At 35.7% G+C, this 27,845-nt stretch overlaps 1 protein-coding gene across 1 annotated transcript in view; it reads left to right on the forward strand.

Moving 5' to 3' along the window:
• Window positions 1-25,924, forward strand: part of TrpRS (Tryptophanyl-tRNA synthetase) — a 102,422-nt gene extending 76,498 nt beyond the window's left edge. The window contains 3 exon segments of the mRNA XM_090368861.1: window positions 5,165-5,338; window positions 16,834-16,974; window positions 25,700-25,924. Of these exon segments, the coding sequence (XP_090224987.1) occupies window positions 5,165-5,338; window positions 16,834-16,974; window positions 25,700-25,858 (474 nt within the window). The 3' untranslated portion in view covers window positions 25,859-25,924.
• Window positions 25,925-27,845: the final 1,921 nt, after the last annotated feature.

The following is a 27,845-nucleotide window of genomic DNA, read 5'->3' on the forward strand; positions in this document are numbered from 1 at the left end:
CTCAGACTACAGTAGTCGCCTTTACGAAAGCAAAAACCCTTCCCTTTATCCCTGATGGTAGTTACCTCTTTGAGTAAATCACACTTCAGCACACTGTAATCACTGCTACCTAGTTGTTTCCTTTAACTGCAGATTTTTAATGCATGAAGAATCACTACTGATAATCAGATCAAGAGTATTACTCCCTCTAGTTGCCTCCTGAACATGCTGATCTAGAAAACAATCATCCAATAAATCCACAAAAGCCTTGCTAGTGTGCCTTTGCTCTTGGCAGACATACCCTGGTCCTGTCCCAACTATCCTTTTTACGTACCATGTTCCCTGTTTCCCTGACAATAGAGTCACCAACAACTACTAGTTCTTGTGAGAACTAGTAGTTGTTGGCCTAAACCTTGAACAGTATTTCTTAGTTGGAATGAAAATATTAGTAGCCTCCAAAATTAAGTCCCTGAAGGTTTCCCACTTAGAATTCAATGTTGGTAACATCATCAGCTGATCCCACTGTACAGAATTTAAAAACTGTCTGAGACCCCTGTAGTCATCTTTACGAAAGCAATAGCCCTTCCCTTTAGCCTTGATGGTAGTTACCTCTTTAAGTAATTCCCACATCAGTACATTGTGATCACTGTTACCCAGTGGTTCCTTTATCTGGAAATTCTTAATGCATGAATAATCACTGCTGATAATCAGATCAAGGGTATTACTCCTTCTGGTTTCCTCTTGAACATGTTGCTGTAGAAAACAGTCATCCAATAAATCCATAAAAGTCTTGCTAGTGTGCGATTGACTAACCTACAAGTTCCAGTCGATATCTGGAAAGTTAAAATTGCCTATTATAAGAAATCATGATTGTTACCTATGAATAAAAATACTTAGGTACAACTTAGTGATTTTATTTCTAAACTTCCAAGACCTTTTTTTTTATAGTCTCCAGAACAGTATTTATGATAAAGTTCGAAAATCCAAACAAATCGGATAGTCTGAACACCCGTGGTCCCAGTTAGTTCGGATTATCTTCGCACAGATGTTCATTTACCTACCAGAATACCAGACAATTCTAACCACACCGCCAACACACTTGATGAGGTTAGCTTGTTGGCTGCATGGTTCTTTAGTATACGATCTAAACCTTCTAAGTGCACGGTCAGGTGATTGGTCCTTTAGGCACCTGAGATTATAACTTGTGATGATCTCTTCTTCAATGGAACATTTCTCTCATGGCCATTCTCTACTTCATGCATCTTTGGCATTACAAGGATGCAAAACAGCATGATCTGTGAAATTTTTTCTCTTCTTTTCCTTGGTCGGATTATTGTTTCAAATCTTCTGGTCAATATTTGCTCAGATTATGTCAGTGAAATTATTCTTATGGGGATGAAATCCTTTATTTCACACTTCACCTTAAAATCTCGTCCTTCATCTAAGCCTTGATTTTCCAATAAATGTGTTAAGGCTGTTCATGATAAGAATGTTGCATAGAAATCTCCAGGTTCATTTTCTGCCCACATCAAAGCTCGCAACAATTGTAAAGCAGTTATTTATCAGTCTAAACTAGATTTCGAACAGGCTAAAAGTAGAAAACTTGCTTCTTATTCAAATGGTAGTTGAGCATTCTGGTTTCTTGCCAAAGCTATTCTCGACAACTTTTGCCAGTTTCAGCTAAAGATAAATCTGGCCTGCTAGCACTCTATTTTTTTTCCAACTAATGTATTGATGATCTTGGTAAACCACCATTCCCAGTACACTCCATTCAATGCCCTCTTTAGTCTTCCGTCAAAAGAATGTCATAAGCATTTTGAACAGTCTTGATGCCAAGAAAGATCCGTGTCTTCGTGGTATTTCTCCACTTGTTCTTAAAATCTGTGCTCCCGAACTTACTTCTGTTCTGTGTCCCCCATTTTCACTTTCTTATTTCAAAGATGTTTTTACTTCTGCTTGGAAGTTTGCTCGTGTCCAGCCAGTTCCTAAAAGTTGACAAATCCTTCCCATTCAATTATTGTCCCATTGTACTTAATTTTACTCTTTAACAATGGAGGAATCAATTAACTGCCAACTCTTAAACTATCTAATGACCTTCCATCTATCAACAATCACCAGTATGGATTTCTTCAGTGTCGATCCACTGGTGATATTCTGGCTTATGTTATCCATCTATGGACAAATTCAATGGAAAAGTTTGCTGAAACTCAAGCAATTGCTCTTGACATTTCAAACACTTTTGGTCATGTTTGGCATAAAGGTCTTCTAAATAAGCTTCCATCTTATGGTTTGCCAACTGTTTTTTGTAATTGGGTATCCAGTTTTCTCTCTGACTGCTCACTGTAGGTGATAATAGATGGTCCTCTGTCTTCTAACTTCTCCACTAATGCTGGTGTTCCCCAAGGTTCAGTTATTTCTCCCACTCTTTTCCAGTTTTATATTAATGTCCTTCCATTGACCGGAAATCCTATCCATAGTTTTGCTGCTGATAGCACATTGAATTCCATCTTCCAGTTTGAGAAACCTTGCCCTGCATGAACAGCTTTGACTTCTCAAATATCCACTACCAAATCTTAAATACTCATCTCCAGGTAATTCTGCTCCTATGCTTATCTTTGAAGACACTGATTTCTAGGCAAGATCATATATCTCTATTGTCAATTACCATGACCTCTAATTTCTCTCTCTTGACATAAACACATTACAAATATTGCTTCCACTTCATCCAAAAAAACTGGGTTTTCTCTTTTGCTCTTGGAATTACTTTTCTTATATACAGAGTGGACACCAAATAGGTGTTCACTCTGTACAAATTGCATATCTGCCGCTCCATGGAATGTTGTTCCCACATCTGTGGTGGTGCCCCAAAGCATCTCTCAGGCTTCTAGATTCCATTCAAAAGAAGGCAGTTAGGTTAATTAGTAGTCCATCTCTAACAGTCTCTCTCTCTCTCTCTCTCTGGTGCCTCCGTGGGCAGGAGCAGGCAGTGCGTAGCACACGCTTCTTGATTAGACTGGGGTTCGAGCCCCGTGACCACCAAGTACGGAGAATGCGGAGAGGTCAGGGAATGACTACCGCATATCCCTGGAGCAATATGGCCCTAGTTGCTAATGCTCCTAAAAACCAAATAACAACAACTCTCTCTCTCTCTCTCTCTCTCTGTCTTTCTCTTTCTCTCCCCCCCATAGATATTTGGGGTTTTCATTAAAAAAAAAAATGTCTTCCATGTAACTCTTTTGTCAATCTAAATCTTTCATAGAACACTAATATTTTTAATAACAGTAATATACGGTCAATATAAAATAGTAATAAGTGTGTGTGTTCAAATTAATGAACAGTTGCCAAACCTCATGGAACCCAGTTTCAGAACCTTTTTGAATCCTTTTACAGAACCTCATGATTCCATGAAATACTTTGAAAACCAGTGACAGTTCTAAATCTTGATTATTTCTTAATCTGTGTTAAAATATAATTTCATCTCAATAAATAAGTCTGAAAATTAAAATAACTATCAGAATTACATCACTCTGTAATTTAGTATGTTTCTAGTATGGTCTTTGGATGTAATTTGCAACATTGATTATTTTTTAATTGAAGGCGTGCAGCCATAAAAAAATCATATCTCTGGTGTTGATGTACAAAATGTGATATGCATCTGCTTATGTATTGAATTTTGCTTTCAACTGAAGTTTGATTTTGATGTTCATCATTGCTTATGTTGGAAGCGACATAATTGAATAACAGTAATACTGTTAAGAAACTTTACTTAATACTGTTAAGTAAAGAATATTAAGAAAGTAAAAAAAAAAAAAAAAAGAAAGGAAAGGGCTGTTCAATAAAGAATGATCATATTTTTCATGAACAACCATATACTGCTTGCTGTTTCTAGCTGAGATGTGGAATTTGAGATCAAACCAGGCTGCATCACATAGCAACTGTGCAGTTGACTCATGCACATAGTGTGAGTTGGCAGTTGGTCAAGTTTATATCTGTTCAGTTCTGCCTATGTAACAATGGACATGACATGCAAGGAACAGTATGCTTCTGCTCTCAAATTTGTTTTTCATCTCAAGAAAACATCAGCTGAAGTATATGAAATGTTAAGAGGCTTATGGTGAATCTACATTTTCATATAACATAGCTTGTAGGCAGTTTAGAATGTTTAAAGATGAACATTCAACCACAATAATCAGTGTTCCTGGAGCTCCAACCACTGCTGTCACCACAGAAACCATAAACACTTGTGTAATTGTGAGAGAAAATTGTCGTATAACAGTAAGGCAACTGGCAGAGATGTTGAGAATATCAGTAGGAAGCATGCACAGTATTCTCCATGACCATATGCGTATGATATGTGTTTGTGCATGCTGGGTTCCAAGACTACTTGCACATGAGCAACAGCAATTTCGCTGTGAGGTTCTGCACAAGATAATAAAGTTAGTTGAGACAGGGATCAATCATTTTGACCCAGAGAGTAAGCAACCAAGCTCTGTTTGGATGTCTAACACTGAAAAAAGCAAAAGTTGTGACCTGCATGAAAGGTTATGGCCATCTCTTTTTTTTTTTTTTTTTTTTTTTTTTTTACATTCAAGGAATGGTTTACTAGCATGTAGTGCTATGTTATATGACTGTTGCAGGACCTTACTACAGGACTGTACTGCACACTGCAGGATCACAATCACAACTGTATGCATATAGGTGGATGCTACATCACAATAATGCAAGACCTCACATTGTGCATACTGTCATTGAGTACTTAGTCAGCATTAATGTCAGGATGTGTTCTTCATCTGGCCTACATCCCTGACCTTGCATCCTACAATTTGTTTTTATTTCTATAGTTAAAGAAGATTTTTTATTTTCAGAGTTAAAGAACTCTCGAAATAAAAAATCTTCTTTAACTTAAATCTCTAAAAATCTTCTTAATAAAAAATTTTAACTATGGAAGAGCTAAAAAGGTATGACTAGAATGCATGTAAAACTACAGCTGCAGATTTGCCCTGTACCATATAAAAATATATCGTAAAGTATTTATATTGATATAAATGTAGATTAATTATTTATATTTATTAAATAATTATATAATTAATTAATTAATTATTAATATAAATATAAATTATTTTTGAAATAACTATTTAAAATTCCTATTAGGTGTTTTCATAAAAGGTTTTTTATGAAATTTCAGGATCCTTATTTTCGTATGACAAGAGATGTTGCTCCAAAGTTAGGATTTAAGAAGCCTGCTCTTATTCATTCAACTTTCTTCCCAGCTTTGCAAGGCTCCCAAACAAAAATGAGTGCAAGTGATCCTAACAGCTCTATTTTTGTGACAGATTCACCAAATCAGATCAAAAATAAGGTAATACACACACAGATATCTGACTTTTAAAACATTCTGCAAAAAATTTTTGCTTGAAATTCTAATGTGCAAGAAAAACCAGTATATATTCTGTATTAGACATAATGTTAAACTTTTTATTTTTTATTATACAGTAAACCCCGCTATTCGCGGTTGCTGATTTAATATAAAATGAAACCTAAAAAAATGTGAATTTTAAAGCGCCGTGAACATTTTCCGCCATAAAAAAACATGGGTGTGGCTAAAATTATCTTTCCCGGTCAAAACAGCACTCAGTGGGTGGGGGGAGAGGGGTGACAAAATCGCGAGCGTGGATGTTTCTTGCTAATCCTTGTTCAGTATGTGTTATGCGCTTGCCATGGAAGGTTTCGTCGTTTGCTTTTAATTTATATGTTTATAAATTGAATAAATTTATCAATTTATAAATTGATATGCTTACAAAAGTGATAAATCTACCGTTTTGCAGTGTAAAACAGACTTTTTTGAGTGTGTTAACGGAAGAAAGTGACTTTATTGTGGACAAGTTCTTTCTAACCCGTACAAAAATATGGCTACGAATAACAAGGGAAATGTGAAAAGATCAAAGAAGGTGATGGCATTAGCGAATAAAATTGAGTTATTGGACAAAATTTCTAATGGTGAAAGTGTCTTCTCAGTGGCAAAACATTATAAAATCAATGAGTCAACGGTACGATCAGTCAAAAAATCGGAAGAAAAAATCTGCCGTAGTGTCAGTGAAAACGTGCTAATTGCTTCAAAAATTTGCTCTGTAACTCGTGATGTTAAATTAGAAAAAATGGAAAAGGCTTTAAATCTGTGGATAGAAGACCGAACTCAAAATAAAATTCCGTTAAGTTCACTCATCATTCGTGAAAAGGCAAAACTGCTTTATCAACACTTTAGCGAAACTGGTGATAGCACTGGCAGGATAAGTTTTTTAGCTGTTTTGAAAGATTTGTTTGAAATTTCTAATAAATATTACATTTAATATTAAATTGTTTCTTATTTTCATTTCAATGCCATATGCTTGCATTTCACTATGTACTGTCTATGTACATATTCATATTATGAAGATACATATAATACATACATAGACAAAATTTTAGACTAGTTTTTCTTATATATTTCATACTTTGGAACGGAACTCCTTTATTACTATGGGAGCCATAACTCAGTATTCGCAGCATTTCTCAGGAACGTAACCCCCGCGAATAGCGGAGGTTTACTGTATATATATCTATATGAAATTATGTAGAAGAATATGGAATATGAGGAATAGAAATAGAAAAAGAGTATAAGAACAGATTAATGCCATCAAAATAATGATTGAACATTACATCAGTCTGTATATAACCGTATTTTTTAAACTTATACCAACTGGATAAATTGGAGAAATTGCATACAACTGGAGCAATTTAATAAGAATTTAGAATATAAGTATTAGGGGTGAAAACTATACCCATGAGGCCAAAGGGCCTAGTATTTAGGTAACCTAAGTTGGGCTTCTTTGTTGTACCCTATAAATAAACCCGTAGATTATAATAAAATAGTAAAATTAAAATGATGATGTAGCTAATTATTGATATTTGGATACATTGAATGGAATTTTAACTTGGACTAACTCCACTCAGTATATCCCATCAATAAATTAGCTGAGGCTATCTGTTTTTGTTTGTCATTTGCCAGCTTTTCTAGGTTCAAATATACTGAGAATTTACTGCAAATATTCTATCAATTTAGTTTAATTACTTTAATATAGATTAAATTTGGCAGAATAAGCACTAGCCCGACAGATAGCAGTGAAAATTATTAATAAAAAATAATGGAAGTGAATCAAGAATAATAAAAGTGAGTACTAACTATTAATTAGTGTAATTTATTTATGTGGTGAAAAGTAAAGGCTTATGCCAAAATAGGAAGAGGAAGAGGAATAAGGATAGTAACAGACCTCAAATTACTCTAATAGATTTTGAGGTATAAAAATTTAGAGTTAGCAAGCAGAAAGCAAAAGCATCGAAACAGCATATTACATAAATGCTTGGGATTTACTGGGAGCGTAACTGCCCGACCTTTTAGTAAGGATCCCGGTATTACAGTATATAGTGATATTTGTTGTAAATTAGAAGAAATCTTAGAATACCCAATGTTTCATAAATCCAATAATGAACAGAAATATTACCTGATATGAAAGAAGTTTTATGAATATTATGAATAAGAGAAAAATAATATAAAATAAAATAATGAATAGAAAATACCTGATATTATAGAAGTTTTATGGATAAGATAAAAATATAGAAGCTCTTTAGGAAATTTACTGAAATTTACATTTACTTAAATATCAAATCAAAATTAGTTTTCTGTAAAAATAGAAATTAAATAAATAGAAAATGAACTATACCTTCTTGCTGTGGATAACATAGCTAAAAGGATTTATGATTCAGTTTGCTGCCTTATATATGATGAAGAAAGACTGCAACACACTCTCACTTTTGGTTATTATGTGAACAATTAAATATTTAATTAATTTAATAACTGAAATGTGGAAAAATGAAATTATTAATTGAACTACCTACGATGTTAGAAAAAGGCAGAAAACAGTAGAATTAGAAATTAAAAATTCGAAAACCTAAATAAGTATTAGAAATTGTGTAAATATAAGAAAATGTAGTATGATTATGCAGTAAGATAAGACAAGGAAAGATAGCAGCACCCTCTTATTATTGTTTATCTTAAGACCAACTTAAATAAATAAACAATTATTTCCATGGAAGATAACGATAGAAAATTGCTGGAGTTGGTATAAAACGAAAATGTTGGAAAATTAATAGCAGAAAATAACAGACAATAGTATATAACAGATGTGGAATGCAGAATTGTATCCATTACAGAAAACAACTGAAAATGTCTGTTATATTTTAACTTACTTTAAAAGAAATTAGTTGGTACCTTAATACGAGCGAATAATGCTAAATAATTCAAAAATTAATTACTGCCACTAGAACAAATATAGGTACAACCTTTCTATAGTGTAAGCTATATGTAATATGCTCAAAGGGAAGTGCCTATTATATACATATGTACAAGCTCTCAGAATAACCTTAGCGAGAATTAATTTTATTTTTTATGTAATTCTGCTATAATTAATTTAGGGTTAATATTTTCATGCCATTTATTAATTGCTATAATTATAGCCCAGTTAGCTAAAAGGATTTATAACTCAGTTTGCTGCCTTATATATGATGGAGAAAGACTGCAACATACTCTCACTTTTGGTTATTATGTGAACAATTAAAGTTTAATTAATTTAATAACTGAAATGTGGAAAAATGAAATTATTAATTGAACTACCTACGATGTTAGAAAAAGGCAGAAAACAGTAGAATTACAAATTTACTTATAAGAATATAAGTAAATATAAGAAAATGTAGTATGATTATGCAGTAAGATAAGACAAGGAAAGATAGCAACACACTCTTATTATTGGTTACCTTAAGACCAACTTAAATAAATAAATTGAGCCTCATTTCAAGAAGGATGTAGAGGTGCTGGAACGAGAACAAAGAGGTGTTCTTACGAAGAAAGGCTTAAGTTTTGGAAATTACAGTGTCTAGAGACTAGGCACCGGCGAGGTGATCTGATAGAGGTGTATAAAGCCTTGAATGGTTTGAGCATGCTCAATGCTGATGGGATTCTTCCTCTTGCTCAGAATAATTACCTGAGAGGGCATAAATTCAAATTGAGAAAAGACAGATGTAGGATAGACGTGAGGAAATTTGCCTTTAGCCAGCAGGTGGTTGGTTGGTGGAATAGACTTCCATCCCTTGTCGTGGAAGTTTATAGCCTAAATAAGTTTAAAGCTCAGCTGGACAGGTATTTCGAATGAACAGAGGGGTGAAGTGGAAGTGGTTATTTTTTATTTATTTATTATTATTTTTTTTTATTATTATTTTTTTTTGCTGATGCTGCATAAGCTTGCTTTCTTGCATCAAATGCCTCTACTAATGCTAATGCTAAACAATTATTTCCATGGAAGATAATGACAGAAAATTGCTAGAGTTGGTATAAAACGAAAATGTTGGAAAATAAATAGCAGAAAATAACAGACGATAGCATTAGTAGAGGAATTTGATGCAAGAAAGCAAGCTTATGCAGCATCAGCCAAAAAAAAAAAAAAAAAAAAAAACCACTTCACCCCTCTGTTCGTTCAAAATACCTGTCCAGTTGAGCCTTAAACTTATTTAGGATCTCAACTTCAACGACAAGGGATGGAGGTCTGTTCCACCAACCAACCACCCGCTGGCTAAAGGCAAATTTCCGCACGTCTATCCTACATCTGTCTTTCCTCAATTTGAATTTATGCCCTCTCAGGTGATTATTCTGAGCAAGAGGAAGAATCCCGTCAGCATTGAGCATCTCAAACCATTCAAGGCTTTATACACCTCTATCAGATCACCTCGCTGGTGCCTAGTCTCCAGACACTGTAATTTGCAAAACTTAAGCCTTTCTTTGAAAGAGCACCCCTTTGTTCCATTCACTAATCTTGTTGCCCTTCTCTGTACTCGTTCCAGTAGCTCTACATCCTTCTTGAAATGAGCCCTCGAGACCTGTATACAGTACTCTAGGTGTGGCCTGACCATTGCCTTATACAAGGGAATAATCACCTCCTTATCCCTGCTAGAAAAATTCCTATATATCATTGACAATACACCATGAGCTACTCTTGCAGCCCATCTGCACCGCTCAGAGAACTTCATATCTGCCTGCACAACCACCCCCAGGTCCCTTTTATTCTCTACCACTGTCAGTATAGTACCACAGAGTTGATACATTGCTTTGGGGTTGTTGTTTCCCATATGTTGTACTTTACATTTGTCAACGTTAAACTTCAACATGCCACCTCTCAGCCCATCTGCTCAACCTTTCCAGATCCTGTTGCAGCAGCATAGTGTCAGTAGTGTCATTGACGACCCTGCCAACCTTCGTATCGTCTGCAAACTTGGACATTAAGCTTGATATACCATCATCAATATCATTTTTAAATACAGAAAACAATAATGGACCCATTTTTTGTTATTTGTTATTTGGTTTTTTTTTTAGGAGCATTAGCAACTAAGGCCATATTGCTCTGGGATAAGCGGTGGTCATTCCCTGACCTTTCCGCATCCTCCGTATTTGGTGGTGACAGGCTCGAACCCTGGTCTAATCAAGAAGCGTGTGCTACGCACTGCTGCTCTTTCCCACCTGGCTATGGAGGCACCTAATGGACCCAACACTGAACCCTGATGGACTCCACTAATAACATTAGTCCATGATGAGCAGTGTCCATTGATTACCACTCTCTGTCTTCTCCCCCTCAACCACCCCTTTATCCATAGCAGCAATTTGCCTCCAATGCCACACTGCTGCAATTTGTGCAACAGTATCAAAAGCTTTTCTAAGATCCAAGTATATAATATCAAAGTTATTCCCTGCGTCCAGTTCTTTTGTGACTGCATCATAGTATCCAATCAAATTGGTCAGGCAAGACTTCCCCTTAACAAAACCATGCTGTGTCCGAGCTATAACTGAAGTCTTTTCTAGATGATCCCGCAGTGCTTCTTTAACCAGTGCCTCCATTAATTTTCCTGGAACAGAAGTTAAACTCATAGGTCTATAATTACCTGTGTCAGCCTTTGATCCTCCTTTGTGAATTGGGGTCACATTTGCACAACTCCAGTCTGTGGGTACCTCCCCTGTCTCCAAGGAAGCTCTCATAATTATGGCTAAGGGTTTGCTTACTTCCTTTGCTGCCTCCTTTAATATAACTGGATAGATCCCATCCACCCCAGGTGCCTTTCTTGTGTTTATCCTCAACAATTTCTCCTCCACTTTACTCTCAGTTATTACAAGATTCTCTAGCTTACTGCCAGAATTGAATACACCTCTGGCATTCCCCTCGCTGAATAACTCCTCATGTGTGAATGTCGATGCAAAATATTCATTTAGTTTGTTAACTACCTGAGCAGGATCATCAACAGTTGACCCATCGATATATATAACAATAGTATATAACAGATGTGGAATGCAGAATTGTATCCATTACAGTATTCATATTGCTATGAACTTTTCTGGGAATTCATTTCTAATCAGTTTGGCTTTTAATTCTTTTAGTGATTCTATAATACTTTTGATGTTATTTCTTATTTTTATTAATCTAAAACTCTGTGAAATAATAATGTTACTATGAATCCTTTTTGCAATATTGGAATGCCAATGCGTTAAGCTAATAGCTTCAAAGTTAAATCTTTATATTTGTCATATACTTTGGTATACCACTTATTATCAATTTTATATATATCTGTATCTATATATGTTGCAGCTATAGTGCTATCTTTATTAGTACTTTTCAGTTGTAACTCCTCAGGATACTGCGGTGCCATATCTTTCTGAAAGTGGGGTTTGTTTATTACAATAAGATCATCAATGTAATGATATTTATATTTCTTTTATAATATTGTAGGTAAAGATTTGCTACTATGCAAGAACTGCATGTCCCCATAGCTATTCCTATATGCTGTTTATATATATTACTACCATTAAAGATGTAGCAGTTAAATAAACATAAATTTATGATGCAGTCCCAATAATACTGGTCATAAGGTAATATACTATGATATTCATTATACAGTTAAAGACATATTTCAAGTTTTTATGATTAGATAGATACCCCATATAGTATGATTTTCTTCAAAATCATACTATATGGGGTATCTATGCCTTGTCTTTCCAGTGCCCAAAACATTCCCTTATGCTGTACAGAATCAAATGCCTTTTCATAATCCCCAAATGCCAGGCATAATGGTGTTTTATATTTATTTGCTTTCTCCGTTAGCTGTGATATTACATGAAGGTGATCCATAGTTGAGAATCGTGTCCTAAAGCCAGCTTGCTCTTTTGGTTGAGTCTTATCAAGTATTCTTTCTAATCTGTTGGTAATAACCCTTGTGAACAACTTGTAGATGTGGGATAACAAGCTAATTGGTCTGTAATTTCCAATTTCTGATTTATCTCCTTTCTTATGCATCAAAACTATGATTTCGTTATTCCACTCCTTAGGCATCACACCTTTTCTAATGCATTTTGTGAAGAGTCTTGCCAGTCTTTGTGTCATGTCTCTTCCTCCCAATTTTAACAACTCTACAGTAACATCATCTTCCCCCGGGAAGATGATGTTACTGTAGAGTTGTTAAAATTGTTTTCTTCAATGCATGTTCTACTTCATCAGAAAGGATATCAAGTATGATCTGAATATTTTTTGCAAGGTAAAACCAAATGTATATATGATATATGGTTTAAAATAGGCATTTCGGAAAAAGCTGACCTTTTTCAAAACTTTGCTTACCCAATCAGAACTTTCAGCTGAACACTTTCCTGAATTAGCAAGAGCAATTAATGAACAGGATACAAACAAATCATTAAGGAAATGCAACATGAAAGAATACACAGCTGTTCTACAATCCCTGATTGAAGAATACAATGAAAGGTTTGCTGATTTTTGAGAAACATGATCTCAAACTGAAACTAGCTTTTCAACCACACCTGATTGATATCTCCAAAGCACCCCTGATGACTTACAGATGGAATTAATTGAGCTCTCAGAAGATAATATTCTGAATTCTCTATTTGACACAAAGAAGGATTCTCTTGAAATATGGAAAAATGCTGTTGAATACATGAACTGGTGCATTATGACCCACATAGTGCATGTGCCACTAAACCTCAGTACAAACGAACAAGCTGTTGAATACCCACATTTACATCAACATGCTCGTCAAATGCTATCTTGTTTTGGCACAACTTACTATTGTGAATCAACATTTTCATATATGATACAAATTAAAACAAGCTTGAGATGTCAGGTCATGGATATTCACTTGGAGGACCAGTTAAAACTAAGCTCAATGATATTGGAACCAAATATCAAACTACCATCTGGCATTAAACAGTCACAAGAAAGTCTTGAAATGGTTTGTTGTCTAAGTTCGTCCATTTTTCGTTTTGTTGTCATCTTTGCTATACAAATAAATGTCTTTGCTAATTTTTTTGTTTAAATTCCTCATACAATAATAGGCTGTAATTAAATGCAGCCTAATAGTATCTTGGTTTTAAAAAAAATGGCCTTCCAATGTAAAAAGGTTTCCCACCCCTGGCCTAGTAGCTTCCAAGATTAATTCTTTGAATGCTTCCCACTTAGAATTTGCTGTTGGTAACATCATCAGTTGGTCCCACTGTAGTCACCTTTATGAAAGCAAAAACCCTTCCCTTTACACTTGATGGTAGTTACCTCTTTGAGTAAATCCCACTTCAGAATACTGTGATTGCTGTCACCTAGTAGTTCCTTTATCTGCAGATTCTTAATTCATGAAGAATCACTATTGATAATCAGATCAAGAGTATCACTCCCTCTAGTTGCCTACCGAACATGTTGCCATAGAAAATAATCATCCAATAAATCCACAAAAGCCTTACTAGTGTATGTGTGACCAACCCACAAGTTCCAGTCAATATCTGGGAAATTAAAATCCTCATTATAAGACATTCTGATTTACTGGCCCACTCCCTTTACCCTTGATGTTAGTTAATTCTTTGAATAAATCCCACATCAGAACACTGTAATCACTGCCATCTAGTGGTTCCTTTATCTGCAGATTCTTAATGCATGAAGAATCACTACTGATAATCAGGTCAAGAGTATTACTCCCTCTAGTTGCCTCCCGAACATGTTGCTGTAGAAAATAATCATCCAATAAATCCACAAAAGCCTTACTAGTGTATGTGTGACCAACCCACAAGTTCCAGTCAATATCTGGGAAATTAAAATCCTCATTATAAGACATTCTGATTTACTGGCCCACTCCCTTTACCCTTGATGGTAGTTAATTCTTTGAATAAATCCCACATCAGAACACTGTAATCACTGCCATCTAGTGGTTCCTTTATCTGCAGATTCTTAATGCATGAAGAATCACTACTGATAATCAGGTCAAGAGTATTACTCCCTCTAGTTGCCTCCCGAACATGTTGCTGTAGAAAATAATCATCCAATAAATCCACAAAAGCCCTGCTAGTGTGTGTGGGTGACCAACCTACAAGTTCCAGTCAATATTTGGAAAATTAAAATCCCCCATTATAAGACAATCTGATTTACTGGCCCACTATTTCTCTGTACAGCTGTCCATTATACTCATCCGAGTCATTAGGCCTATAACACACCCCTACTCTCAATTTTTCTTTGCCAGTGTTTGTCACACCAAACTGACGCAACACTGCACTGCACTGTCCACCCAATTCAACTAGCTGCACTTCCTTAGATTTTATGTGTTCCTTAAATAATAGCATAACCCCTCCTCTCTTCCTACCTTGTCTATCCTTTCTGTACACATTGTACTCCCCAAATTCCAATTCTGCACTGCTTATATCTGTGTGACACCACGTCTCTGATATCCCAACAATATCTGTCTTTGATGTTTTGACTAACACCTCAAATTCATCAAATTTATTTGCCAAACTCCTAGCATTGGTGTACACACAAGTATACATTCATCTGTTCTTATTGTTAGCTACCCTAACACAGCCCATGTATTTACTTTTTCCACAATGACTCCCAGCAGTCTCTGAAATCCCTAACACCTTGTTTTTCAGGCTGCTGCTCATTCCAATAGAAGCAGTGCAAGAATCACTTTCACCTCTGCCAACTGCTATTGTTAATCTATTAGTCCATGTACCCCAAGCTAGCAGTTTTCCAACCCACTTAACACTGCCTCAATAGCATCAGCAAATATTCTTGCACCCTTTCTATTTAAGTGTATCCCATCCCTGTAGAAGCAGTCTCTCCTGTTAACAAGCACAGACTGGGTTGAAAACAATTCTACCCCATGAGCCTTGCACAGTCTCTCCAGGGCCGAATTGATTGACAAGGCTCTCATCATATACTCCCTCCTATCGTGTCTGGGAAGAATTGCAGGCATTTTCATTTTCAGCCCTAACTCAAGGCTCTTTTTCAACATTGACCTGTACTTGTTAAGTAATTTCTCCTACTCTTAATATCATTAGTGCCAACGTGTACATATTACCTTTTGTGCCCTTAAAAGATAACTCCTCTACAATGTCATCAACATTTGCTCCTGGCAGAAATACTCTGATCCTGTTCCATCTATCCTTTTTGCACAATATATTCCCCATTTCCCTGACAATAGAGTCACTGACAACAACTAGTTCCTGTGGACCAGCACATTCTGCCTTGGGCATTGCCGCTGTGTTGACTGATGTTTAAGTGCAAGCTCTGGTGTTGATATGGCAGCTGAGAGCTTGACGGGCCCTCGATTTAAATCCTTTGAAGGCATCTACCCTGATCTTCAAGCTGTCATAAAGACCCATAACAATGCTGAGTGGACACCTGATTTTCTCACGCTCCTTACGTCAAGCACACACACACAAAGACATTCCCCTTGGCAATATCATGTCCCATTCCTGATAGCTCCACAAACATCATACAAGCAGTATATTTATATTTATGTATATATATATATATTTCAGTATCGAGTTTTATCTCCTACCAAATATACGTTATATGAATTTCGTATCTCCTATCAAGTTAAGTTATATGTATTAAGTTATAACGTTACATTTGTAAAATCTAAGTAGTTATAATAGATAATAAATTTAACTATCTATTGCCACCCAGTTCAACCTCTCACGCTAGCTATCTATGTCAAATCACCAATTTTAAAAGCTCTACGAATATTACTGTCACATGTTATGATGTGTAATAAGTTAAATTATTAAAACACGTAAGTAGCGCTATAATTTCTAATCCTCTGCTAATACTGATTACACTGCTACAATTTATGTAGAAACTTCCAGTATCTACTATATTGATAGGAAAACAATGGCAGCAGATTTGAATGCTAGTCGATTCAATGCTGGCAAAATCGACTGTGGTTTCTATGTGATTACAAGGCCGAGTAAAGAATAAATGCACAAAATTAATCAGAAAATCACAAAAAAATACTATACTACTAATGAAAAATACTATATCAAAAGTTATACAAAAACAATAATTTCAAATAAATAAATAAAAAAAAGTTGCTTAGTGGCTTTGAACATGTCTGGCTCCCACTAGCCTCGTTAGCAGACGATTGACTCATATTAACACTTTCTCACTTTTATATGTCTTTTATTCTATTACTCATTTTTTTTTCATATTATTTACTGTTATTTGCAGTGAAGAGAAACCAACCTGGACTTGGCAGCCATGTAAATTATAGCTAGAATACATATATATTTTTTAAAAAATAAAATAAAAAAATCCAAATTGCATTTGATCTGGAGATTTCTGTAATCCACACTTCTTGTTCCCCCCCCCTCCCATTTGAAATTTTTCTCTCATCTCCTGGGGGCATTACACCTATAGTTTGAGTACTAATGTTTTTTAATTAATTTCTTTGTTCCTTTAGATTAACAAATATGCATTTTCTGGAGGAGGTGCTACAGTTGAAGAACATCGTGAAAAAGGAGGAAACTGTGATATTGATATCTCTTATCAGTATCTTCGTTTCTTTATGGAAGATGATGAGGAGCTTGAACAAATTAGAAAAGTATGTACTATACCGCTATAGTTACAGTAATTTATATAAATCATAGTTCTTAAATAAAAAGCAAATTAATGTATACATGAATCCTAAACTAGGCTCAGAAACATAACCAGCAGATAGAAAATTAATTAATTTAGTCAATCAAATATGAAAAATTTTGTTTCCTGTTTTATAGTCAATAAACTAATTATTTTGTGAATATCACATGGATTATAGTGTTTTTCATATAATTAATTATAGAAGACCAATTATATTTATAAAGAGTAATTTTACTGATTATCTTTTTGCTTTTAATGTAAAAGCAGATGATCTGTGAATTTTTATGAGTAAATAAGTTTTCATTCTTGAACTCGTAATTTTACAAGTTCAAGAATGAAAACTTTATTATGCTTTCACATAAATAATTAAGATCATATAGAAGAGTTGCAGCTGTCATCATCACCACTCTCTTTTCACATTTAAATCCACCTCAACAAGAAAAATTTGGCTATTCGCAAAAAAAAACAAAAAAACACATACCTCTCAGACAGCAGTATAAAATAAGTACTTTCTGCATAATTTTTCCACCTTGCCAATGAAATAAATAAACGGGAAAATATTTCCCACATATAACTTTCCAGTGTAGGCATTTAAAAGTTATATATGCAGTTTCATTGTAGGGAAAAAAATTTTAGGAAGTAGAATAACTGTTTTATATTGATCGTATAACATCTTTGATACAAAATTAAATATTAGACTCTGGCATACATTATCTATCCTTGACTTCCATTCTTTAGTATTAAATTTATGATTTGATTAAAATTGAAAAGTAAATAGTGATGACAAATGAAGATATTAAGATAACAATTTCCTTTACTTGTCTGCTGTTTATTTACCTGAATGGTATTGTGAATTGAAATTGTATGTTATTATTTTCCTTTGGTTTGCTGCATTTGCTTTGACTTTTTCTGTTCTCCTCCTCCAATTTTTGCCATGTTATGGTAGTTTACTTTACCTCTACTTGGAATTCATTGAGTTTGATGATAGCATGAATTGCCATGGCTCTGTCATTCGAATGTACCCTTTTTATTGGTCACAAGTGTAGGAAAAGGGATTATTGAAATTTTTAAATTTTACTGTGGCATCCCAGTTTTACTTATTGAACACCAATATGGTTTGAGTGGTCAGTGGCCTGCATATGCCACTGACCACTCAAAAATTGATATCATATACTTGGATATCTTGTCTGACCAATTTGATTGGATACTAAGATGTGGTTACAAAGGAACTGGATGCAAAAAATTATTTTGATATCATATACTTGGATTTCAGGAAAGCTTTTGATACTGTTGCACATGGAAGATTACTGTACAAATTGGAGCAGTATGACATTAAGGGCAAGTTGCTACAATGGATAAAAGAGTGGTTGAGTGGGAAAAAACAGATAGTGGTAATTAATGGACACTGCTCTTCATGGACTAATGTTATTAGTGGAGTTCCCCAGGGTTCGGCATTGGGCCTATTGTTGTTTTGTATTTTTATCAATGATATTGATGAAGGTATATCAGGTTTAATGTCAAAGTTTGCAGATGATACAAAGGTTGGCAGGGTTGTTAAGGACACTAATGACAGTATGCTACTGTAACAAGATCTAGAGAAGTTCGGCAGATGGGCTGAGAAGTGGCAACTGAAGTTTAACATTGACAAATGCAAAGTACTGCATATAGGTAGCAATAACCGAAGAGAAACCTACCAACTGTGTGGTATAACAATCAGGGTGGTAAAGAATGTAAAAGACCTGGGGGTAATTATGCAGTCAAATATGTTTTCTAAGCAGTGCAGACAGGCTGTCAGAGCAGGTCATGGGATCTTGTCAATGATATACAGGAATTTTGCTAGTACGAAGAAGGATGTGATTATTTCTTTGTATAAGGCAGTGGTCAGGTCACGCCTTGAGTACTGTGTACTAGTCTGGAGGCCTCTTGGGGGGGCTCCATAGCCAGGTGGGCAGGAACAGCAGTGCATAGCACATGCTTCTTGATTAGACCGGGGTTCGAGCCCGTGACCACCAAATACGGAGGATGTGGGAAGGTCAGGGAATGACCACTGCATATCCCCAGAGCAATATGGCCTTAGTTGCTAATGCTCCTAAAAAAAAAAAAACCAAACCAACCATCTGGAGGCCTCATTTTAGGAAGGATGTAGAGTTGCTAGAATGAGTACAGAGAAGGGCAACAAGATTGGTGAGGAGAGCGAAGGGATGCTCTTACCAAGAAAGACTTAAATTCTGCAAATTGTATTATCTGGACACTAGGCACCTGCAAGGTGTATAAGGCCTTAAATGCAGGCTTAAAGCTCATGGGATTCTTCCTCTTGCTGAAATTACAAACCTGAGGGGGCATGAATTCAAATTGAGGAAGGACAATTGTAGAATACTAGGACAATTGTAGAATCAATTCGGCCCTGGAAAGATTGTGCAAGGCTCAAGGGGTAGAATTTTTTTCAGCCTGGACTGTACTTGTTAACAGGACAGATTGCTTCTACAGGGATGGGATACACTTAAGTAGAAAGGGTGCAAGAATATTTGCTGATGTTATCGAGGCAGTGTTAGGTGGGTCGGAAAATTGCTAGCTTGGGGGGAGACAAAGACCAATAGATTGACAGTAGCCACTGGCAGAGATGAAAGAGATTCTTGCACTGCTTCTATTAGAATGAGCAGAAGCCTGAAAAACAAGACGCATGATATTTCAGAGACTGCTGGGGCCCATTGCGGTACAAGTAAACACATGGGTTGTGTTAGGGTAGCTAAGAATAGAAACAGGTGCAAGTATACTTGCGTGTACACCAATGCTAGGAGTCTAGTAAATAAATTTGATGAATTTGAGGTATTGCTCAAAACATCAAAGGCAGATATTGTTGGGATTTCAGAGACATGGTGTCACGCAGATATAAGGAATGCAGAACTGGAATTTGGGGAGTACAATGTCTACAGAAAGGATAGACAGGATAGGAAGGGAGGAGGGGTTATGCTATTAGTTAAGAAACACATAAAATTCAAGGAAGTGAAGCCAGTCGACATCGCTGGACAGTTCAGTGTCGAGTCAGTTTGGTGTGACATAAGCATTGGGAGATCAAAATTTAGAGTAGGAGTGTGCTATAGGCCTAATGACTCTGATGAGTATAATAAGAAACTGTACAGGGAAATAGAGTGGGCCAGTAAATCAGAGAGTCTTATAATGGGAGATTTTAATTTCCCCGATATTGACTGGAATTTGGGGGCTGGTCACTCACACACTAGCAGGGCTTTTGTGGATTTATTGGATGATTGTTTTCTACATCAGCATGTTCGGGAGGCAACTAGAAGGAGTAATACTCTTGATTTGATTATCAGCAGTGATTCTTCATGCATTAAGAATCTGCAGATAAATGAACCACTAGGTGGCAGTGATCACAGTGTGCTGAAGTGGGATTTACTCAAAGAGGTAACTACCATTAGGGGTAAAGGGAAGGGTTATTGCTTCCGTAAAGGCGACTACGATGGACTGAGACAGTATTTAAATTCTATACAGTGATGTATAGAATTTAAATAGGAAGCTTGGAAGCTACTAGGCTTTACATACCAACTAAGAAATATTGTTCAGGGTTTAGGCCAAAATGGATGTCAGATGAATTGATGAGGCATATGGCAGAGAAGAAAAATGCATGGGATACTTACAAATTAGCACATGACACAGAAGCCTATGATAGATACAAGTTGATATGCAACCAAGTTACAAAGGAGGTTAGGCAGGCGAAGGCAGATTACGAGAAATCCTTGGCAAGGGATGCAAAGAAAAACAGCAAAGAGTTCTTTACTTATGTAAACTCTAGAAGGAAGGGGATGAATCAGATTGGTCCACTTGATATTGATGGGTCAACTGTTGATGATCCTGCTCAGGTAGCTAACAAACTAAATGAATATTTTGCATCGACATTCACACATGAGGAGTTATTCAGCAAGGGGAATGCCAGAGGTGTATTCAACTCTAGCAGTAAGCTACAGAATCTTGAAATAACTGGGAGTAAAGTGGAGGAGAAACTGTTGAAGATAAACACAAGAAAGGCACCCGGGGTGGATGGGATCTATCCAGTTATATTAAAGGAGGCAGCAAAGGAAGTAAGCAAACCCTTAGCCATAATTATGAGAGCTTCCTTGGACTCAGGGGAGGTACCCATAGACTGGAAATGTGCAAATGTGACCCCAATTCACAAAGGAGGATCAAAGGCTGATACAAGTAATTATAGACCTGTGAGCTTAACTTCTGTTCCAGAAAAATTAATGGAGGCACTGGTTAAAGAAGCACTGCAGGATCATTTAGACAAGACTTCAGTTATAGCTTGGACACAGCATGGTTTTGTTAAGGGGAAGTCTTGCCTGACCAATTTGATTGGATACTGTGATGCAGTCACAAAAGAACTGGATGCAGGGAATAGCTTTGATATTATATACTTGGATCTTTGAAAGGCTTTTGATACTGTTGCACATGGAAGACTGCTGCACAAATTGGAGCAGTGTAACATTGGAGGCAAATTGCTGCTATGGATAAAGGGGTGGTTGAGGGGGAGAAGACAGAGAGTGGTAATCAATGGACACTGCTCATCGTGGACTAATGTTATTAGTGGAGTCCCTCAGGGCTCAGTGTTGGGTCCATTATTGTTTTCTGTATTTATAAATGATATTGATGATGGTATATCAAGCTTAATGCCCAAGTTTGCAGACGATACAAAGGTTGGCAGGGTTGTCAAGGACACTACTGACACTATGCTGCTGCAACAGGATCTGGAAAGGTTGAGCAGATGGGCTGAGAGGTGGCAAATGAAGTTTAACATTGACAAATGTAAAGTACTACACATGGGGAAACAGCAACCCCAGAGCAACGTATCAACTCTGTGGTACTACACTGACAGTGGTAGAGAATGAAAGGGACTTGGGGGTGTTGTGCAGGCAGATATGAAGTTCTCTGAGCAGTGCAGACGGGCTGCAAGAGTAGCTCATGGAGTATTGTCAATGATATACAGGAATTTTTCCAGCAGGGATAAGGAGGTGATTATTCCCTTGTATACGGCAATGGTCAGGCCACACCTAGAGTACTGTATACAGGTCTGGAGGCCTCATTTCAAGAAGGATGTAGAGCTGCTGGAACGAGTACAGAGAAGGGCAACAAGATTAGTGAATGGAACAAAGGGGTGCTCTTACGAAGAAAGGCTTAAGTTTTGCAAATTACAGTGTCTGGAGACTAGGCACCAGCGAGGTGATCTGATAGAGGTGTATAAAACCTTGAATGGTTTGAGCATGCTCAATGCCAATGGGATTCTTCCTCTAGCTCAGAATAATCACCTGAGAGGGCATAAATTCAAATTGAGGAAAGACAGATGTAGGATAGACGTGCAGAAATTTGCCTTTAGCCAGCAGGTGGTTGGTTGGTTGTGGAACAGACTTCCATCCCTTGTTGTGGAGGTTGATAGCCTAAATAAGTTTAAGGCTCAACTGGACAGGTATTTTGAACGAACAGAGGGGTGAAGTGGAAGTGGGTTTTTTTTTGTTTTTTTTCTGGCTGATGCGGCATAAGCTTGCTTTCTTGCATCAAATGCCACTACTAATGCTAATGCTAATAGGTGTTTGGAAATTTTCCTTTAGCTAGCGGGTAGTTGATTGCTAAAACAAACTTCCATCTGTCGTGTGGAAGTTGATAGCTTAAATTAATTCAAGGAAGAACTGGACAAACTTTTAGAGTGAATGGTTATGTAAAATGGATTTTTTTTTTTTTTTTTTTTCGGCTCATTCTGTATAAGCTTGTTTTCTTGCATCATATGCAAGATTCTAATGCTAATATTCACTTCTGAAAGCTTGTAGATGTTTAGGTTTTGAAGGTTTAATCTATGTCATTATGGATGTCAAAATGTAATAGAAGAGTAATATAGTCGTGTGTGTTTATAATTTGTATAGGAAAAGCAGTTAATTGTTTTATGAAATAACATGGTTCCCTCACAAGTTTGGAAACTCAACAGGTTTAGACTATCATATTTCTATTTTTCTGTCTGAAGCTTCCCCCATTTCTTAAGTCAAGAGACATGCCATGTGAACAGTTTGACTTCATCTGAGATAATATACAACCCAGTTCTTATTTCTTAGTATATAAAGAAATACGTAGTCCTGTTTCTCTGTGCTTCTACAATTTGACGTTCTCCTCTAGTTTACTACAGAAAAAACAAGATTTCTAAATGGTCCTAAATTTTCCTGTGGATATATTTTTTTTTCTATTCTTGGTCTTTTTAAATTTTATTTTAAAAGTAAAGGTACTTAAATTTTTTTTTTAAATCTAAGGCCCTCACAAGAAACAAATTTAGACTTCTGTCCATTGTATTATACAAATTGTGGTTTAAGTCACTATAAGAAATAATACTTATTTGTATTGTAGTAATTAGACTGTAATACCACATTTGTATTTCATTTTTCCTTAGTAGCAGAAAACGGAATGGGTACATCATTTTACCCCAATGATTAAAATGAGGAGTAGAAAATGTTTTGGTAGCAAAAAATATGACGTTGAAAACTCAGTGAACTATATCTCTGTCTATTTATTCTTACTTCCATAATTGTTTTAAATTTGGTGTTTGTATTAGTATTAGTTAGTAAACATGTAGTGCAAAAAAACCACAAGCTTTTGCTTCATGGGACTAAAAATTAAATAAGTAAAATAAAATTAATAATAAAAATTCTTCACTTGCGAGTGTAGATGCAGAATATTTATTCACTTTGTCAGCAACATGAACAGGATCATCAATAGCTACAATGGGTGGTCAAAAAGTTCTGAGAACAGGATACAGAATAAGTTATTTTGATAGCTTAATGTCTTAAAAATAACATGAAAAAATGTCCTAAAAATAGCATGAAAAAATTATGTCAGTGTCTTATGAAGTTCCTAAAATTTAATTTTTTTATGTTGCAGGTAGAAGAAGAATGAATACCAGTAAATTGAGCATTGTTCAATAATCGAATTTTTGACCATAGGGCAGAAATGCTAAAGAAAACCATGAAAGAATGACTAGATTGTTTGGAGAAGTATCACCCAGTTATGCTACTATTGCAAGATAGTTGGCAGAGTTTAAAAGAGGATGGGAGTCTGTTAAAGATGATCCAGGATCTGTTCAGCATCTGAAGCAATCAATTCTGAAACACTTGCCATTGTTGAAGAAAAAAGTTGAGAAAACAAAAAAAAATCAAAGTGTCTGAACTTAAAAAAATATCTAAGCTTTCCCATGAAAGCATTTTAACAGTAATTAAAAATATTTGGGAATATCCAGAGTTTGTTCCAGAGAGAGTGTGAGATTGATTCCCAGAAACATTTCTATTCACAGAACACACGAAAGTATGGAGTCATCAAAAGAGAATTTAAAATTAATTCTTGCTAAGGCATTAGATTTTTATCCTGTTTGATGACTGGTTATTGAAACTTAGCTACATTTTTATGATCCCGAATATAAATTAGAAAGCATGCAGTAGAACTGTAAGAGATCTCCAACCCTGAAAAAATTGAACCCAACCATCAACTGGAAAAGTGTTGGCCTCAGTGTTGGAATCCTTCTCTGAAACACAAGTGGATTGTAATTAATTGATAGCCTTGCACCTAAAACCACAATAACATGGAATGTTGTGCCAGCCTTATTCCAAAGTTAAAAGCTGCAATTTGAGAGAAAAAGGACAAGGAAAGTTGGTTTGTTAGGTTTGCCTCTCATTCTGACATTCTGATTTACTAGCCCACTCTATTTCTCTGTACAATTGTTCATTGTACTCATTCGAGTCATTAGGCCTATAACACACTCCTACTCTTATTTTTGCTTTCGCAGTGCTTATGTCACACCAGACTGACTCAACGGTGCACTGTTCATCTATATCAACTGAATGCACTTCTTTTGATTTTATGTTTTTCTTAATTTACAGCATAACACCTCCTGCCTTCCTATCCTGTCTATCCTTTCTGTACACATTGTACTCCCCAAATTCCAATTCTGCATTCCTAATATCAGTGTGACACCACGTTTCTGATATCCCAACAATATCCACCTTTGATGTCTTGACCAACACCTCAAATTCATCAAATTTATTTACTATACTTCTAGCATTGGTATACATGCACCTATTCCTATTCACCCTAACACATCCCATATACCCACCTGTTTCACGATGACTGCCATCAGTCCCTGAAACCCCCAGCACCCCTCGTTCCAGGTCGCTGCTTATTCTAATAGAAGTTGTGCAAGAATCACCTTCACCTCTGCCTGCGGCTACTTTTAACCTTTTAGTCTGTGAATCCCCCCCCCAAAGCTCATTTTTGCTCATTTTTGAGTTTTGTTTATTTTGTTAATCATATCCCATTACTGATAGTATCATGAATTTCACCATTTTTTTAAAATATAAGTTTGATCTTTTTGATAAAAATGACCTTTAGAATGCCTGGCTGGGTGTTGTCCTCCTATCTCAGTTTGTCAGCAGAATTCATGCACATCAAATATGGTTAACACAAAATTCAGATAACACAAAAATTTATTAGTCCCCAGCATTTTGTCTTAACTGGGTTTCATTGTATAATAATTAGCACTTTATTGAGTATTTGAATTAAAGATATTACTTGTTTTGTGACCTTTTCTACAGGTAAATTAATAATAAAAATAAATATATATATATATATTTTTTTTTTTTTTTTTGCAGGACTATTCCAGTGGACAGTTATTAACAGGTCACCTCAAGAAAGAGTTGATTAGGATATTGCAACACATAGTAGCAAAACATCAAGAATGTAAGAAACAAATTACCAGTGACGTTGTAGATCTCTTTATGACACCACGTAAATTAAAGTACCAGTTTTGACTTTGGGTCAACACATAAATTATTAATTGTTGTATCATTAAGTTAAAATAAACTTTTTAGCACTCACTTTTTTGAATGGCTTCTTGTATTGTAAAAATATATTTCAGAAAGTAGGCAGCTGATAGATACCTCTTCACTGCCATAGTTGGGCAGTTGTACATATTTTTAACTTAATAGTTTTTATTTATTGTTTTCTCTTTTAATTTATTAAAGTGAAGACATTCACTTTTAAGTACACAGCCACACTTGTATCCAAAAGAGTTAAAGCCATGTTTTTTTTTTTTTGTTTGGAATAAAATTCCATAAATGTTTACTGAAATATGGTAAACTAAAGTAATTTAATGTAATAAATTTGTACATAATGTGAAAATATGATTTTCAGTTGTAAAAGTGTGCACTATAACAATATGTTCTATATTTATCATTGACATTGATGGGGTATAACAGGCTTAATGTCCAAGTTTGCAGATGATACAAAGATTGGCAGGTTTGTTGATAACAGTAACGACAGTACACTGCTACAACAGAACCTGGAAAAGTTTGGCAAATGGACTGAGAGGTGGAAACTGAAGTTTAACATTGACAAATGCAAATTACTGCATATGGATAGCAATAACCCCAGAGTAATGTACCAACTGTACAGTACTACACTCAGAGTAGTGGAGAGTAAAAAGAACCTGGGGCTAGTTGTGCAGTCAGATATGAAGTTTTCAGAGCAGTGCAGACAAGCTGCCAGAACTCATGTGGTCTTGTCAGTAATATACAGAAACTTTCCTAGCAGGGATGTGGAGCTGCTGGAATGAGTGTAGAGAAGGGCAATGAAATTGGTGAGGGGGGGGGGACAGGGGAGTTTTCTTACCAAGAAGGGCTTGAGTTCTACAGTTGCAGCATCCTGAGGACTGGGCACCTACGAGGTGATCTGATTGAGGTGTACAAGGCCTTCATGGTTTGGGCAAGCTCAATGCTGATGTGAATCTCCCTCTTCTCAGAATATGTGCTTGAGGTGGCATAAATTCAAATTGCACATCTATTCTGCAAGTGTAGAGGTATGCCTTCAGCCAGTGGGTGGTTGATTGCTGGAACAAACTTCCATCTATTGCTGTGGAAGTCGATAGCTTAAATAAATTCAAAGAACTGGAAATACTTTTGGGGTGAATGGGAAGTGGGTTTTTTTTTTTTTTTTTTTTTGCTGATGCTGTATAAGCTTGCTTTCTTGTATCATATGCTGCTATTAATGCTAAAATGATCTTACTCATTAAATGTGCAATTCATAAAAATTAAAAATTGGAATTAATAGTTTGAATTAATTTTTTAACCTATAGTTTGTAGAGTTATAAAGAAACATAATAATCCTGCAATGTCAATGTCTTCTCTTAACTTATTCATGTTTTATTATGGTGTTCGAGAATATCCAGATAAAATATCCAAGGAAATAAAAAAATTAGTATTATTAGTGGCAAGTTTATATAGCTTCAGCCAAAGAAAAAAGCTTCGCACATCACCTATCCATTTCATCTAATAATTTATCTTATTCTTCCATATGTGTATTCAGACTATCCACAGCACTGAATAGAAGTTTGTTCCACCAAAAAGCTACCCTCTGACTGAAAGAAAATTAATGCACATCTATATCCTGCAGCCATCCTTTCACAATTTGAATTTATGCCCCTTTGGGAAAGAAAAGAAAAAATTAGTATTATGTATTGGTTGTGTTGTTTTTTTCTAGTATTATATATTATTTTCAAAATATTAATAAGTTTACATGTTGTGTAAGGATGCCATCAACATTTAGTTTACTAAATCCATTCATAGCTTTAAACACCTGAATCAGATCTACTATGAGGTGCGTAGTTTCCAGATTCTGCAATTTGCAGAACTGAAATGCTTCTTAGTAAGCATATCCTTTTTGTTCCATTGCCCCTCTTCTCTGCACCTCTTCCAACAGATCCTTCCTAAAATGAGGCTTCCAAACCAGTATACAGTACTC

Source organism: Mastigoproctus giganteus, chromosome 2 (assembly GCF_048544385.1).
Source record: "Mastigoproctus giganteus isolate SK-2022 chromosome 2, ASM4854438v1, whole genome shotgun sequence".
NCBI lineage: Eukaryota > Metazoa > Arthropoda > Arachnida > Uropygi > Thelyphonidae > Mastigoproctus > Mastigoproctus giganteus.